The sequence below is a fragment of the Pelecanus crispus genome, chromosome 4 (genome assembly GCF_030463565.1).
Source record: "Pelecanus crispus isolate bPelCri1 chromosome 4, bPelCri1.pri, whole genome shotgun sequence".
NCBI classification, from domain to species: domain Eukaryota; kingdom Metazoa; phylum Chordata; class Aves; order Pelecaniformes; family Pelecanidae; genus Pelecanus; species Pelecanus crispus.
The window spans coordinates 43,648,466-43,665,273 of NC_134646.1; the positions used below are offsets into that span (position 1 = coordinate 43,648,466).

A 16,808-nucleotide genomic window follows, 5' to 3' on the forward strand; every position below is an offset into this window, starting at 1 on the left:
AGATATTCAGAGCAGGTCTTGCAACTGAGGGAAGAAAACAATCTCTGAGCCAGCTAAGCACTTCCCCAGTTATGGGCTACTAAACAGGATGATGGTGTAACTTCAGACACTTACAGGCAAGTCACATTTCTACAACCTTCAAGGATTGCAGTGAGCTACAGTGATGGAGGGACTCTCTACCATGAGGGCAACAATTCTATATTTCAATTAATTTTCTGCTCCCATGCCCAATACCTGCATAACCCTATGTCAACATGGACAAAGATGTTCTTCAGAGACAGTCTTCCTGCAGCATAATCATTACTTTAATTATGAGTAATTATTATGCTTTTTACTATTATTTGTATTACACTAATCATAATGTTTTTTACAATACATACAATAGATTTGGGCTAGCAATCATGCAACTAAATCCAATTCCTGCTGAAGTCAATACACAATACTTGTGCTGTCTACAGTGGCGCCAGAATTTCACCCATAAGGCCTGGTCAGACTTATTTTAACAACAGGTCTAAGTTTTGCTAGTGGGTTGAAAGGAAGGAGGAGAGGATCCATAAACCATGGATTAGATTTGTGATCAGGATAAAATTAGATCACTACTCCTAAAACTTTAGTGATAGTAATGAAGATCATGCTTCTAACTCTCTAATTTGTGGAGTTCTCAGTACCTCTAAATAATGTCTGTTGTTGTTCAAGAAAGAGCTGGGAGGTCTTTCGTATTGGGAAAGCATCTCCAAAACTGTATTTCACAGCCAATTTTGTTAGTGTGTCCCATAAATGTTGGTATTCATTCTCCACTTCTTTTCCCAATTCCTTTTTGGACTCTAATCCTGCGCAGGAGGGAAGAAAGGAAGGGGGGGAAAAAAAAAGCTTTAAAATCAAAAGTTTCCTCAAACAGAACCTACCTATTCACCTATGCAGCATCAGGCACGAAGACTTCAGTCATATCCAAGGTCTTTGGTCATTAGAACAAATTAGGATAGAATGTTGTTGTCCTGGTTTCAGCTGGGATAGAGTTAATTTTCTTCCTAGTAGCTGGCATAGTGCTGTGGTTTGGATTTAGTAGGAGAAGAATGTTGATAACACACTGATGTTTTTAGTTGTTACTAAGTAGTGCTTATGCTAGTCAAGGACTTTTCAGCTTCCCATGCTCTGCCAGGTGCACAAGAAACTGGGAGGGGGCACAGCCAGGATAGTTGATCCAAACTGACCAAAGGGCTATTCCATACCATATGACGTCATGCTCAGTATAGAAACTGGGGGGGGTTGGCCAGGGAGCAGCGATTGCTGCTCGGGAACTGTCTGGGTATCAGTCGGCGAGTGGTGAGCAATTGCATTGTGCATCACTTGCTTTGTATATTATTATAATTATCATTATCATTATTCTATTGTTACTATTAGCATTACTATTTTACTTTATTTCAATTATTAAACTGTTCTTATCTCAACCCAGGAGTGTTTCTCACTCTTACTCCTCCAATTCTCTCCCCTATCCCATTGGGGTAGAGGGAGTGAGCAAGCAGCTGCGTGGTGCTTAGTTGCTGGCTGGGGGCTAAACCACGAAAGTTGTACATTCACAGTTTTTAATAGCCCAGGGTATAAATAACTAAATGTACTGTGAAGATGTACTTTTTGAAAGAAAACCAGATTTAGACTGTCTGTGGAATTCTGCAAGCTCCACAGCTAAAGAAGTTTCTCTCACCTTCACCTCCTGCAGGGTAGGATCTTGAATTGAGAATTTTCTTTTTAGTGCCCAAAATAGGTATCATTATAAAAATAAATTTTTCATATTCCTAATTTGTATTTCCTTTAAAAATTCCTCTACACTTGCTTTACTGAGGTACATACAGGACGTCTTGTGACTAGATTTATAAAGAAAGTGTTCTGGTTTACTATCAGACAGACACTCATGACAGAGGATTTCAGGTAAACAGAATTACTCTGAAAGGACATTTCCTACAAACCTTTTTCCATACTTTCTTGCTCTGTCAGATTTTGTAACTTTTTTGTGAATCATAACACATCTGATGGTGTTCTTAAAGCTCCAGCTCCCAAATTCATGTATTTATAAGACAACATATGATTTTGTCTGAATCAATCTCATCTGAAATTAAAAATATTACCCAATGTCACAGTGACATTAGGGATCAAATCTAGTTTCCATTCTGACTGTGTTGCACTAAGACAAAACGAAATGGATAGAAAACTGGCTAAAAACCAAACGGCTGAGAATACCCAGTAACAGCGACACAGAGCTCTTACTACCTATGCTATATCACTCTTCCTTTGCATCAGTACAGGTGGCACATCGAAGATATGACATGGTAAAGTATTCTGAATGAGTACTGGTGAAAGACACTTTCACATGTGATTTTCTAGACTTGGCTATAGAAAAAGGTTTCCCTATTATTCCTTAAAATGTATCCATTATTTTATGGGTAATTAGAAAATTGTGCTCATTTCTGCTTGTACAAGCAGTTTCATTCTCATTCTGCAGCTTAATAAAGTTAGAAATGTAAGAAAACAAACTGTTCAACAAAGATAAATACCTTCAGTGTACTCAGCCTCATAGTAATATGCAAGATTTCTGAGCAGTGAATCATCATTTAAGTCAGGCAGGTAAGTTAAATCCAATTTCCAATCATTTGTATCATTTAGCTGTGTCAGAGCAAAATGCGTACACAACTGTTGCTGTTAAAATAAAGCAAACAATTAATTCTTATGGAGCACCTTTTCATATGGAGGGATCAAAGCATCTCCAAATCGAGGTTAACTACCACAGATTTTATTGACATGAAAAACAACACACTGTTACTTGACTTCTCTGTGATCAGGAAACTGCTTTCACTGTTCTCCTTCACTGTAATAACCAACTTTAACAATAAAAAGGCCTGCCCTCAAACTTCCCATACTGTATGAGACCAAAAGGTCCATCTAGCCCAGTACCCTAACACTAACGCTGGCTAACTGGAGATGTCTAAGAAGAGGTCAAGTATAGAGCTATTGCCCCAGACATTCTGCTAGCTCCACTGATTTGTGGCTCACAAGATTTCTGAACGAGGTAAGGTTTGTTTCCAGCAGGTACATTACATTCTTTGATCTTATCAGATGACTAAAGTAGCACATAAAGGAAAGTGAAAACTGAAATGATAATTGCACCTGATGACAGGGGAAGTAAGACAGTGCAACACATACCATTTTTATTAAGGGTAAAACTTGCTTAGTCCAGCAGGATTTCATGATCCTAATCTGAGCTCTCTGTGAAAGAGGCATATGAAGAAGGAAAGCCACTGTAAGACATTGCATTCTACAGAGGTCAGCTGCTTCTTCCAGAGATAGGGGTTTACTTCTTTGCTGTTGAGAGATGACAGATAAAAAGTTGACCACATCCTTCAGTAAAATAATTGTATTCACCTCTACTTAATTCAGTGGTTTGCACTGTGTTAAAGCAGCTAATAATTTTGATCTATTTAAACAATTTGTGCATTGTAACTACTTGTGGATACAATTCAAAATGAACGTTCTTGTAGTGCTGGTAGATGCGGATCAGTTATAATGTAAAAAACCCCATCTGTTCCGAAAAGAATATTACTATGAAAATCAAACTAAACCTGAAAACTATTGCCAGTGTGTCTGGCTAGAAATGTTATTATTTTAAGAGGAAAAGTTATTATCTAGATACAGGCCTATGCTCTTTTATTAACTGCATAGCAAAAAATCCATACAGAAATCCAGCTGTGCTAACCACTTGTAGCTATCCTGTAGTCCACTGAATATGTGTCTCATAAAATATTACTGATATATTGTGACTGTGTTAACTTGATGCAAATATAAGACTTGTAGTATGGTCACAAAAATGATGTCATGACCACATCTGGAAAGAAACCTTTTTTCTGAAATGTCTTGCTAACTTAAGGAAAAGTGTATTCTTCTGTGAAAGCTAGGATGCCACTGAACGTTAGGAAAAGAAAAATAATGAGCGCAACTACCTTCTAATGTAAAACTTCCTATGGAAGTAACTGGTCCTAAGGCAAAACTTTCCCCAGGAATAGCCACTGTGGCAAGGGGCACAGTGCGACCCACAGAGAGACCATGCTCCTTTGGAAAACTGTGGCCACAATAATTATCTGAGCCAGACCACTTACAAAATGCAGGCACAAAGGAAGCAGCTGGGCCTCTCTTCAGCTTGGGATCTAGAAGAACAGCCATCTCTCCTGTTAGCAAAACGTTTATGGTCACTATGCTGAAAAGATATTCAAACAATTCTTACGGTTGCTGTCTTTGCTCTCACGGAAGTATCTGCATTTTCCAACAGGTTGCTGTATATTTTTAATCCCACGGCCCAAGCAAGAACACAGACCACACGCCGAATGTCAGATCCTTCAGGCCACAGTTGTTTCAGGAGACAGACAGTCTGGCGAACCTGTAGTCATAACACGCTGAATAGCACTAATGACCACTATAATAAAAATTACAAAAATAGGACAAGATTTATCCTTTACAGAGTTCCATCAGAGAAGGGGAAAAAAAGGATATGAAAACTACAGACGTGGGCACTATCATTAGTAAAAAGAGCTCTTTTTTGGCACATCCCTGAGGGCACCGACAGCTCTGACTGTCCCTGCCCAATGCCTGGGGCTTGCCCCCACCTGCCCAGGGCCCCATTTCAGCCCCTTGGGGCCATCAGTCCCTGCCCCAGCAATGCTGCAGCAGTGCCAGTCTCCAGCTCCCCACAGCCCAGCAGGCTGACAACCCACTCTGGCCTCAGCCCAGCCCCAGGGACGTGCCCAATGCCCGGGGTTGCAGCTGCCCCCCCAGCTGCCCTGCTCCTGGCTGGGGCAGTGGGACAGGCCCTGGCTGCCAGGCCCCCTGCCCTGCCGCCTCCAGGGGAGCTCCCATGGCCCAGGCCCCGAGGGAGCAGCCGCCTGCCCTCACTGCACCCTGATGTTTTTCTGCTCCTGGGGTATCTAATTATTGAACTTGCCTCGGGAAAGATAATCATAATAAAACAAAATATTAGCAGTAGCCAGGTAGCTGTGTTTCTACTGACTTTAAAATGCTTTCTAAGTAACACCATTTTTTTCTGGACTGAAAAAAATCAGCTTGCTGGACCAGTATCTTTCCCACTGAAGTCCAAGAAAGCCTTGCTGCTGTTCTCTGCAGGAGCAGAAGTACAGTCACAACCCTGCAGTGTAACTTAACACTCAGGAAAATGGCAGGGATATATTAGGCACTAAAGGTATAATGTATACATAAACCCACCACATTTTTAAGGTTAATATATTGTAAAATGAGATTAATGAATCCATCACTTTAATCATGCAAGCACAGACCTTGCAAGCTCTTAAAAAAAAAAAAAAATCCCAGATTGTGAATACATTTGTAGTTAACAGAGCGAGCAAGCCTTGGCAGCTGCAACAGAGAGGTTTAGATTAGGAGATGTCTCTACAGATGAGGTTGCTGCTGGCAGCAGCCCCGACTCCTGCCCACCGCTGCTGAACATGCCCTCCCACATCCTAGCCTCAGGAGCCAGCTGTTGCCATGGGGTCAAGGCAAGGGGCACAGCACGCCCGAAGAGCGATAGCAGCAGCCCCCCAGGCGGCTAAGGGTGGATTTATGCCACAGATGGTGTTTTCTGCTGAATGGGCGGGTTCCCACCTTCTACAAGATAAAGGCAGTCACCAAGACGGAAACATCCCTTAAGTGGCATCCCACTGATCATCTTCCAGCTGAACCATCCTACTTTAATGAACTTTAAAGAAAGAAACAGCTTTAAGCTGCTGTGAAGAAGAGTGGGCACAGAGGAGAGCTTCTCAGACTCAGGGTGTCACTTCAGGGTAAGGAAGAGAGCCCCCAGTTCTGGCTAGGAAAAAATTTCAGGTAAAGGAATGGAGGAAGACAGTCAACCTAAGGAGAAAAAAGGATCAAAAAGGTCCAATTACCTCTTTCTGTATGCTTTTCAGGCTCAGCTTGAGATGTTCATATAGACACATGAATGGTTCTTTGTACTTAGCTAGGTTTTCACAGGCATATCGCAGATCTGGTTTATACTACAAAGTGCAGCAGTCAAAGTTATATGCAGAAGTCAACAGATAGAATACATCAGGGACTACTAGCCACAGACAGAAACCATTCAGATACATAACAATCCTCAGCCTCCAAGAAACATCTATGCTAAATAAAACCCGTTTAAAAATCACATCCCTGGCCTAAATGCTAGTCTTGTCTGGTGTATTACAAGTCAACTAAGACACATGATACTGAAGTTATTGGAAAGACTGTATTTGAGACTACCATATCTTAAGTGAACAAGGTGATTCTATGTGAAATGAGACTATAGAGAACAGGGCAGGAATTTGCCACCAATCACAACGTTTGCCTGTTAAAGATTTCAAGACCAGTAGATTAAATATACATAAAATGAGCCATGTATCAGTGCTTCATAATTTTAATATGTAAAATACTCATATTGAGATCTTTTAATTGAATCTGCTAAATAGAACTAACATCATTATTGCAAACCAACAATGAAGTTGTATAACTTACCTTTTTAAAAAATGATCTATGTTTATACACACTCTGAACATGATATCCGTAAACTCTAAGAATATCATACTCCTGTCCTGAAGCAAGCACAACGTTGATTTTCTTTGACAGTGAATGAGTAATTAAAATAGATAAATAGTCTGTTTGGAGAGAGGTCAGTCCTATGTCAGATACAATGATGAAGTAAGGATAGCTTTTCTTCAGGAAAATATCCCATTTGAATGATAAACAATTGGAAAATTCTGTATGAACGGTGGTGCCTGTGTTATGCCTCAGGTGTTCTATTAAAGCAGTACGTAAGAAAAGAAAATGAGGATACGGAAAGTACATCTGTTCTGCATCCTGTGGGAAATAAAAACAATGAAATTATTCAGTTACATTTGTTGACACAATGAACAGTTTCCTAATCCTGATTAGAATCAAGCAGTGGGTTATGAAGGAGTGCAGCAAACAAATGTTACTTGTTCAATACCTTGAAAAAAACAATGACGTATTTTGCACCTTTTTCAGTGAAATCCTGTAGGAAGCATTCAACTTGGTAGAAGAAGTTTAGATATTGTGTTTTCTCATCTAAAAACATAAGTAGTAAGGAATCCCCATCTATCACAAAGAATTCAGACTCAACAAAGTCTTTTAGCAGACTGACATACCTGAAAGAAAAAGAAATAGCATGTACATAACATTACTCCAAGAAAAGTGGGAGACATGGGACAGAAGAAATTTGCCTACTAATAGATTTTAAAATAAATGTTTTTGTTAATTAAATCAACTAAACATTAAACATATAAATTAAATCAATAGCAAACCATCTTTCTTGGATCTAAGGTTAGTCCTAAATAGCTTGCAATCCTTTCAGTTACTGAATATATTAGCAATTGTGTCGTTTACACTTCCAGATCTGAGGCTTCTGTGACTTATGTGACACCTCTTGTCCATGTCTGCTTATGCAGAAAGTGTTATCTGTTCTATAAGAAATACCCCACAGGAGATAACGACAAAACATATTTTGAGAGCCTTCCTGCCTGAGTTTCCACCTAAAAATAAATGACTATCATGACAATAACAACTACCTCCCTCATCCAAGGAATGTTTATGGCAAGAAAAATACATTAACAGCAAAAGGAATCCAATCACAATCCATTCCTTCAAGAAACCAAAGAATTAAAAGACAACTTCATCCCTTCCCATTTCAGAAAACTATGAAAGTTGATAAAATTTGCATCCATCAGTCTTAGGTCAAACTTGAAACAAATCCTCTTCACTGAAGATGGCAAATATAAACAGGCAGCACCTCAGTAGTTTTTAATACATCCTAGGAATGGACTGCATTCTCCAGCTCTTCAAGAATCCATGAAAGTCCAGGGACAGACCAAGGAGCCAGAAGAACCTTTGCAGGTCCAGATGAAGAAGAGGCAAGCCCTTCTAGTAAAGTTCTCTGCTTTCATATTTGTTTATTACATACTACACTGTCTATTACATATTACAATACTAACGCATTTTATGAGAACATCCATACGCTAATGGTAAGAACTTTCCTCAAGGCTGTCAAAAATGCCTGATACACATCACCTTAGATCCACACCTGGGAAGACCCAGCTTTCCTTTCTGCCTGGGATCAACAGCCTCTGGTTTACAGGCCCAGTTTGTTATCTGATGCAATGAGTAGCCTTCCGTGAACAAAAACTATGTAAACTTCTGTCTTACACATTTGAATTGTCTGCCTTTAATTAATACTAATCTCTTTAGCATGTCAGCTCCAGAATGCAAAGAAGACACTTCACTGTCAATGTGAACGGCACTATTGCTAATGCTTTTTCATATCAAACAGGGGGAGGAATCAGAATCTGGAGATGCAGAAGATCATGCATGTTTTAAATGCTGTAAAATCAGTAGCCTTAAAACATGTGAGGAAACATGCTCAAAAAAAGCATGACAGAGAATTTGAAAAATAATAAATAGCAATAGTTAAAACTGTAGATCAGTTCCTAAAATGTGCAGACAATCCTTATTCTTTGGGCAGACTTTCTATTATATTAGGAATCTTCCTTCATGTGTCTGGAGGAAGTATGAAATCCTAAGCATGCCTTAGGTCTCCTGGTTTTCCACAAACCTAGGTGATGAGCACGTAGCTTCTTTCTCTAAGGGGTACTACACTGTGATGTCTACTCAGTTCAAAGAAACTACTTTTATTACCATTTATTACATTTCTTTCCATGAACCCCACTGTACTTACTGAGCTCTTGATAAGGATTCCCAAATGTGTAGCCTCAACTTCTTCAGAAATTCAAGATGTTTTCTTATTTCTAAAATAACCACATACATGGTTATCAATAGAACCATACAACCATAACTCATCAATTAATTACAAAAGAGTCAAAATGTAAGACACTGCAATAAAAGCCACAGACACAAACATAAGCTAAGAACAGCTCCTCACCAGGGCTTTGGGAATCACGTTCATGCTGGAGAACTCTGAAATCCTTGACTTCAGTTTGTGATGCCTGCTGTGTCACTTCTTCAATGGCTGAGACACTATAAGCGTTACTGTAATCTGGGTCTTTGGCTTCTTTTTCTCTGTCTTCCTCTTTTTTAAGCATCTGCATAACAGCTGCTTCAGCTTTGTCACTGGTCTCATCCTCGTCATCACTGTCATTTGCACTCCCACTCTCTTTATGTTTCTTTGTTGGAATGAAGCCTATTTTCTCACTGTCACTACAATGACTTTCCATATCATCATCGCTAGCATTCTCATTTGCATCATTATGAATGACTTTCTTGAAACGATCTTCTGCAGAATCCATCACAGATCTTGATTCTGGCATCCAAAAAAAGAAAACTTTAAGTAATCAAGAGATAATTTTCAGGAAATATGGTATGCTCTGAGGCTTCAACCATTAAATTATGTACTTCATAATCACACTGGAATAAAACTTTAAGAAAAATCAGAAAGCATTTTGTGAACATCCCTGTAAGACACATTTTCATTTTAAAATCAATAAATATTTTTATGAACTATAAGGAAAACATCAGCTTTTGTCTTTCTTAAAGTTAACTAAAGAGGAGCATTATATATCTGTTTTGCGCTTTACATGAAGGGACCCTTGGCGGGGTTAGTTGTAATTTGCTATATTAGCTATATCTACATGGCACACTCCAAGGAATGATCCATGTTTCCTCGTTCAAGCGACTTGTACCCACACAGTTCATGCTAGTCCAGTCACAAGTAGGCACACCACAACATCTTCCTTGCATGATGAGGGCAATCATGGTTCGGTATCAATCCCACTTTTAATTCAGTTTTAGCTTTTTTCTTCTTTTTTTTCAAGGGTAGAATTCTCAAATCTTGAGTGAGCATACAACTGTAATGGTTGGGGTAACTCCCTGCCTTAGGAGATCACGATGTTCAGTTCCTTTGAGCGACAGAACAAATAAGCAGCTTGGGATAACCCTGCACGCTCCCTGCCACATCAGCTCAGCTCTTCTGAACTTAGTTTTCCCTAATTTCTATCCAGGTAACAGCCTCCTGTAGTACTTACCATTGCAGTACCTTCCATTGCAATATTTATATGCCTTAGATATGGTTATCCTTCATTTTCCTGAGACCATAAAAGGACTATTTCATCTTTAGATGTCATTTTTAGTCTTATAACCTTTCTTAAAAAAATAACAAAAGAAACTAAAGTGCAACCTCTGATTTTCAGATTTCACAAACTCAACTCAAAACTAAGCTGAAATTTGATTTTTTATTTTCACCTTGCATTAGTTTAAACCCCTAGCAAATGAAGTTGCAGAAAAAAGAAATAAAAATACATTTTTATTATCTACTTGTAAAATACCGTACACATAGTGTGCTATATTACAGTGGTGTGCTTATTATAACTTTACAGTTGAACTTTAATACCTATTTTCAGGAAATGTAAGCTATTTATATACATAGAGCTACACAAAGTCACCTTTTGTGTACGTGCATACGTACTTTTTGCCAAGGCAGCAATAAACCTAAGACTTTTCTCCATTTTCTTATCTAAATTGAAAAGCTGTATCAAAGGCTTGAGAATACCATTCTGGGATGAATCATGTATTTTTGCATGCTGAAATTGCCGCTCACCTAGAAAACGTCCATCACAACTTCAGCAACCTCCTAAGCAAGCTGGAGATCTGGAACTGTAAAGACAGCTGTTCTCAAAGAAAGCAAAACCGTACCCGTACATACCCATGTATGGATTGCTGTATTTCCTTTTAAAACAAAGGCTTAAATAGTTTGCTACATCGGTGCTTTTCTGCAGTCCACACACTGACATCTGAGGCACCTGGGGCTACGGTGTGGGCAGAGGCAACCAGGTGGCTTGGACACCCTGCCAGCGGCCTCCCTGCCCCTCCACCCTGGAGGGTGCTCCCTTGCTGCCCGCAAAGTCCCAGATGTTCCCCTGCGTGCTGTCCAGCCACCTCGTCCCGCCCTAAACCAACCGCAACTCTAACGCAAGCCCCAACCCCAGCTCCCGCACCATGCCTAAACCCAACCGCAGCGCAGTCCTAACCCCAATCCGCACCCTAAAGGCAACCCTAACGACAACTTCCAACAAGCCCCAGCACGGACAGTACCTGCCCCTGCCCCTGCCGCTGCCGCCGCCCGCTCCGCCGCGCTCCGCCGCCTGCGGCCGCCTTTAAGGCGCCTCCGCCGCCCGTCCCCGCAGCTTTCGGTTTCAGTTCCCGGGGCGGCCCGGCCGCCGGGTTCCGGTTTCGTTTCAGAGGTGCCGGTTGAAGTGCGTCCCCGAACAGGGCACGGCAAAGTGTCACCGGTATGTCCTCGCTGCCCTGAGGTGATGCTCTTCAGTCCTAGCGGCTGCAGCTGATGGTCCAAGAAGCACGAAGCCCGCGTTGCTTACGGACATTGTCCGTGCAGGCTGCCTATACAGCCCAGAAAAGACTAATTCCTCTTTCTGTCCCTTTATTCACCACAACCTATTCTTCTACCAGCCTGCTTTCTTAAAGTAGGAAATCGCATATATAAAAATAAACTAAGAGATATACCTCACACAACTTTTTAGCATTTCCAGCAAATCCTTTAGCAGGAACAGTGCCGGGCCCCTGTCACTGAGTTTAAAATAGCGAAGCCTCGATTCGCAAGGGAACCTGGGTACCCAAGTACTGTTGAAACACCAGTTAGGAAAGCAGGGTTTATGTATCAAATTGTCCCGGTGAGAGGGGAAAAGCCCAGCTCCTCGTTAGATCAGACACTTGTGCAGAATACAGCAGAGAGAACCGCTGGGGTTACACAGGTGAGTAGTCCCCTCACGGATCCAGGTGGGGTTTCGACAGCCCCCCGGTGGGCAGCTGACACATAACGCTTGCCATGTAAGCAGACGAGAGGTCTTTTCCACATCCTGCACTGCCTTTGAGACCTGTACAAAGATTCCAGCAACTCAGGAGAACGGTATCTTTTGCAGTGTAAGTAACACACCCACAGTGCTCCAGCATATCAGAATCGTTTTGTTTAGCTAGCCAAGATAAGCCCCCGCTCCCTGTTCTCAGCACACTTTCTTTTTCTTTGGTAGGTAACAATCTGGGAAATAATTGGAACTCTATTTCCTTTTCTCAAATTAAATGGGAGATGATCTTTAGCCCACTGCTTCAACAGATTTTAATAAAACTTTTAATTAAGTCCTGAAGACAGACCTGTAGATTCAATTTTTCATCTATCTGGGTGATGCATTTTGGCTCAGAAAAGTGTATTCTAGGTCTTCTATTCATCTGACCAAAAGGCAGATCAGACACTTTACTTTCCTGAGGAAGCTGGTGCCCCCTCCATGAAAACATATTTAAGAAAGAGCAAACCCACCACTCGGGCAGAGGGGGGCAGGAATAAGAGTGAGAAACACTACTGCAAAAACCAAGGTCCATGGAGGACCCGATGCTGGAGCAGGTGGATATGCCCTGAAAGGACCACAGCCTGTGGAAATCCCATGTTGGAGCAGGTTTATCCAAAGGACTGCAGCCCATGGAGAGGACTCACACTGGAGAAAGGGTAAAGTGTCAAGAAAAACTGTTATGTCCTGACTAACCCCCCAAACCCTCATCCCCCCTGTACTGCTCAGGAGATGGGGAACAATAGAGCAGTCAAGAATGAAGGGGTGAAGTTGACCTGAGAAAGGTGGGAGTGGGGGGAAGGTGGTGTTAAAAATTTTATTTTTTGTTTCTCACTACCAAATCTATTTTAACTGACAATAAATTAAATTACTTTTCATAGAATCATAGAATGATTTGAGTTGGAAGGGACCTTTAGAGGTCACCTAGCCCAACCCCCCTGCAGTGAGCAGGGACAGCTTTATCTAGATCAGGTTGCTCAGAGCCCCTGCCAACGTGACCTTGAATGTTTCTAGGGATGGGGCCTCCACTACCTCTCTGGGCAACCTGTTCCAGTGCTTCACCACCCTCACTGTAAAAAATTTCTTCCTTATAGCCAGTCTAAATCTACCCTCCTTTAGTTTAAAACTAAGGAGTAATGACTCCTTGTCCTGTCACAACAGGCCTTGCTAAAAAGATTCTCCCCACCTTTCCTATAGGCCCCCTTTAAGTACTGAAAGGCTGCAATAAGGTCTCCCTGGAGCCTTCTCTTCTCCAGGCTGAACAACCCCAACTCCCTCAGCCTGTCCTTGCAGGAGAGGTGCTCCAGCCCTCACATCATTTTTGTGGCCCTCCTCTGGACCTGCTCCAACAGCTCCATGTCCTTCTTGTGCTGAGGGCTCCAGAGCTGGACACAGCGCTCCAGGTGGGGTCTCACCAGAGCAGAGTAGAAGGGCAGAATCACCTCCCTCGACCTGCTGGCCACGCTTCTTGTGATGCAGCCCAGGATACGGTTGTTTTTCTGGGCTGCAAGCGCACATTGTTGGCTCATGTCCAGCTTTCCATCCACCAGCACCCCCAAGTCCTTCCTCCGCAGGGCTGCTCTCAATCCCTTCATCCCCCAGCCTGTATTGATACTGGGGGTTGCCCTGTCCCAGGTGCAGGACCTTGCACTTGGCCTTGCTGAACCTCATAAGGTTTACACAGGCCCACCTCTCCAGCTTGTCCAAGTGCCTTTAGATGACACCTCGTCCTCCTGGTGTGTCAACCACACCACTCAGCTTGGTGTCATCTGCAAACTTGCTGAGGGTGCACTCCATCCCACTGTCTGTGTCATTGATGAAGATGTTAAACAGCACTGGTCCCAGTATGGACCCCTGAGGGACACCACTTGTCACCGGTCTCCATGTGGACATCGAGCCATTGACCACGACCCTCTGGATGCAACCATCCAGCCAATTCCTTATCCATCGAACAGTCCACCCATCAAATCCATATCTCCCCAATTTAGTGAGAAGGATGTTGTGGGGTACTGTGTCAAAGGCTTTACAGAAGTCCAAATAGATAACATCCATTGCTTTTCCCTTGTCCACTGATGCAGTCACTCCTCCACAGAAAGCCACTAGGTTGGCCAGGCAGGACTTGCCCTTGGTGAAGCCATGCTGGCTGTCTCGAATCACCTCCCTGTCTTCCATGTGCTTGAGCATAGCTTCTAGAAGGATCTGTTCCATGATCTTCCCAGGCACAGAGGTTAGGCTGACAGGTCGATAGTTCCCAGAGTCCTCCTTTCTTCCCTTTTTAAAAATGGGCACAACATTCCCCTTTTTCCAGTCTCCAGGGACTTCACCTGACTGCCATGACTTTTCACATATTATGGAGAGTGGCTTGGCAACTACGTCAGCCAGTTCCCTCAGGACTCTGGGATGCATCTCATCAGGTCCCATAGACTTGTGTACATTGATGCTCTTCAGGTGGTCTTGAACCTGATCTTCCCTTACAGTGGGAGGGGCTTTAACCCCCTGGTCCCCATCTTGTGGTCCCTTGACTCAGGAGGGGTGAGGAGAGAAGTTGCCGGTGAAGACCAAGGCAAAGAAGTTGTTGAGTACCTCAGCCTTCTCCTCATCTGTTGATACTAGGTCACCATTCTTGTTCATCAGGGGGGATACACTTTCTTTAACCTTCCTTTTCTGGTTGATATACCTGTAGAAGCTCTTCTTGTTATTCTTTACTTCCCCTGCCAAATTCAGCTCCAGCCGTGCGTTGGCCTTCCTGACCCCATCCCTACACAACTGGACAGCTTCCCTGTACTCTTCCCAGGATACCTGTCCCTGCTTCCACTGCCTGTGCAGTTCCCTCCTGCTCTTTAGTTTGACCAGCATGTTTTGACTCAGCCATGCTGGTCTCTTCCCTTCCTTGCCTGATTTCTTACACTTGGGGACTGAGAGCTCTTACACTCTGTGGAAGGTGTCCTTAAAGATCTGCCAGCTCTGTTCCATTCTCCTGTCCCTGGGGACCATTTCCCAGAGGGTCCTTCTGACTAACTCCTTGAAGAGCTGGAATTTTGCTCTCCTAAAATTTAGGGTCCTGGCTATACTCCTCACTTTTCCCATATCCCTCAGGAGTGTGAACTCCACCAATGTGTGATCACTGCAGCCCAGGCTGCCTCCAGTCTTGACGTCATTGATGAGCTCACTTGCATTGGTGACCATCAGGTCCAGTATTGCATCCCCTCAGGTTAGGGTGTCTATTACCTGGCTTAGGAAGTTATCCTAAATGCATTCTAGGAATCTCCTGGATTGCCTACAGCTCACCATGTTACTTTTCCAGCAAATGTCGGGGTGGTTGAAGTCCCCCAGTAGGACAAGAGTTTGCAAGCGCAAAGCCTCCTAGAGCGGGAGGAAGAAGGCTTCATCAGCAGGCTCCCCTTGATCAGGTGGCCTGTAGTAGACACCAAGCACAAAGTTCCCTTTGTTTCCTCTGTCTCTGATTCTTACCATAAGCTTTCAACCTGCTCGTGGCTATTCTTCAGGGACAGCTCTTCACACTGTATCGATTTCTTTATGCAGAGGGCAATGCCTCCACCCCTCCTTCCTTGCCTGTCCCTTCTGAACAACCTGTAGCCATCAATAGCTACATTCCAGTCATGGGATTTGTCCCACCAAGTTTCAGTTATGGCAATCAGGTCATAACTTCTCCCCAAGTGGAGTCTGTTTTGCCTGTGATGGTAACTGGTAAGCAGTCTCCCTGTCTTTGTGTTGACCCACAAGCTTTTCCATCCTATTTTCTGCCCCCCACCATTGAGGGAGGACAGTGAGAGAAGAGCTGGATGAACATGTGGCAGCTGGCCAAGGTCAACCCACCACATTCTTTCAGATCTCTCTACATAATGCATGAGGTAAAGAGGGAAGGGGTAGAGATAGATGCTTGAGATGAGGATCCAAGAGAGCCATTCTTTCAAGCATGAATCAGAGTACCTAAAATCATCAAGCAGTTGGCAGAGTAACCATCTAGTATAGAAAAACAGCTGCAGAAATTTTAACTTGAGACATCTTACAAAGGGGAAATTCAAATTGTAACTGCTCAGCAATGGTAACTGGAGACTGAGGAATAACCTGGTCCTGGCAATGGAAAAACCTCACTCCAGAACCAGGTTAAACACGAGAAACAGGAGTGCCAGAGGTGGAATGACTTTATGTAAGGGAGAACAACTTTCCATGTTGATAAAATAAGAAATGCTACAGTATTGACTTGTAATATGACTGGTGCTGGCGCGTGTATAAGGAATTGGCTGATGCCCCATGTTTGCAGACTCCCTGTAGAACCACTTACGGCAGTAGAACTGCGCAATGCATTGTCCATTAAATCACTTTATACTTAAGCACAAATGGTATTTAATTCACCACAAGGTGTACAATAAAAATTCCCCAACACTTACCTGAAGCTGTCAGGAGCCACCTATCTTAAGCTAAGGTAAACTCTGTCCTTTAAAATAAATGTATGAATTCAAATTTTGCATAAGCTGTGCCTCAACTGGTTTTGGAATCTAGCCCTAAATTCAATACAGATGGTGGAAAGACTAGGACATGTCTGAATGGGAGAAACTTTTGACCCAAAGATTAAACTAAATACATAAATATTTTAATTTCTTTCATTAACCTTACTGTACCAACACGAAGTACAGAGAGTAGTGATAAGAAATCTAGCAGTACTTTGATGACTTTTCAAACAGTAGTAAGTGTAAAGGCCATACCACAAGGAACCCTCTGCTTGTCTGCTCTAACACCACCTGTAGAACTTTCACCACTTTTCTCAGAGGTCACTTAAAGAAACACTGGAAAATGAAAGGAAAAGATTAAATGTTCACATGCTTTTATGTAGAAAAAAATTCTTTGCTTAGTGTTAAGATAGAGTTATTATGA

At 42.5% G+C, this 16,808-nt stretch overlaps 1 protein-coding gene across 7 annotated transcripts in view; it reads right to left on the minus strand.

Annotated features, from left to right (window-relative positions):
• The window catches only part of LOC104033166 (DExD/H-box helicase 60), a 47,988-nt gene extending 37,198 nt beyond the window's left edge, over positions 1-10,790 (minus strand). For 4 of the 7 annotated variants that reach the window (XM_075709699.1, XM_075709701.1, XM_075709696.1 and 1 more), the window contains exons 1-10: positions 10,523-10,648; positions 8,984-9,361; positions 8,780-8,849; positions 7,019-7,196; positions 6,547-6,888; positions 5,943-6,050; positions 4,271-4,423; positions 3,196-3,354; positions 2,550-2,691; positions 669-830 (exon numbers count right to left, since the gene is read on the minus strand). In XM_075709699.1, the coding sequence (XP_075565814.1) occupies positions 669-830; positions 2,550-2,691; positions 3,196-3,354; positions 4,271-4,423; positions 5,943-6,050; positions 6,547-6,888; positions 7,019-7,196; positions 8,780-8,849; positions 8,984-9,361; positions 10,523-10,562 (1,732 nt within the window). In that variant the 5' untranslated portion in view covers positions 10,563-10,648. The other 3 variants (XM_075709697.1, XM_075709698.1, XM_075709702.1) reach the window with 3 other exon arrangements.
• Between the last annotated feature and the right edge of the window lie 6,018 nt (positions 10,791-16,808).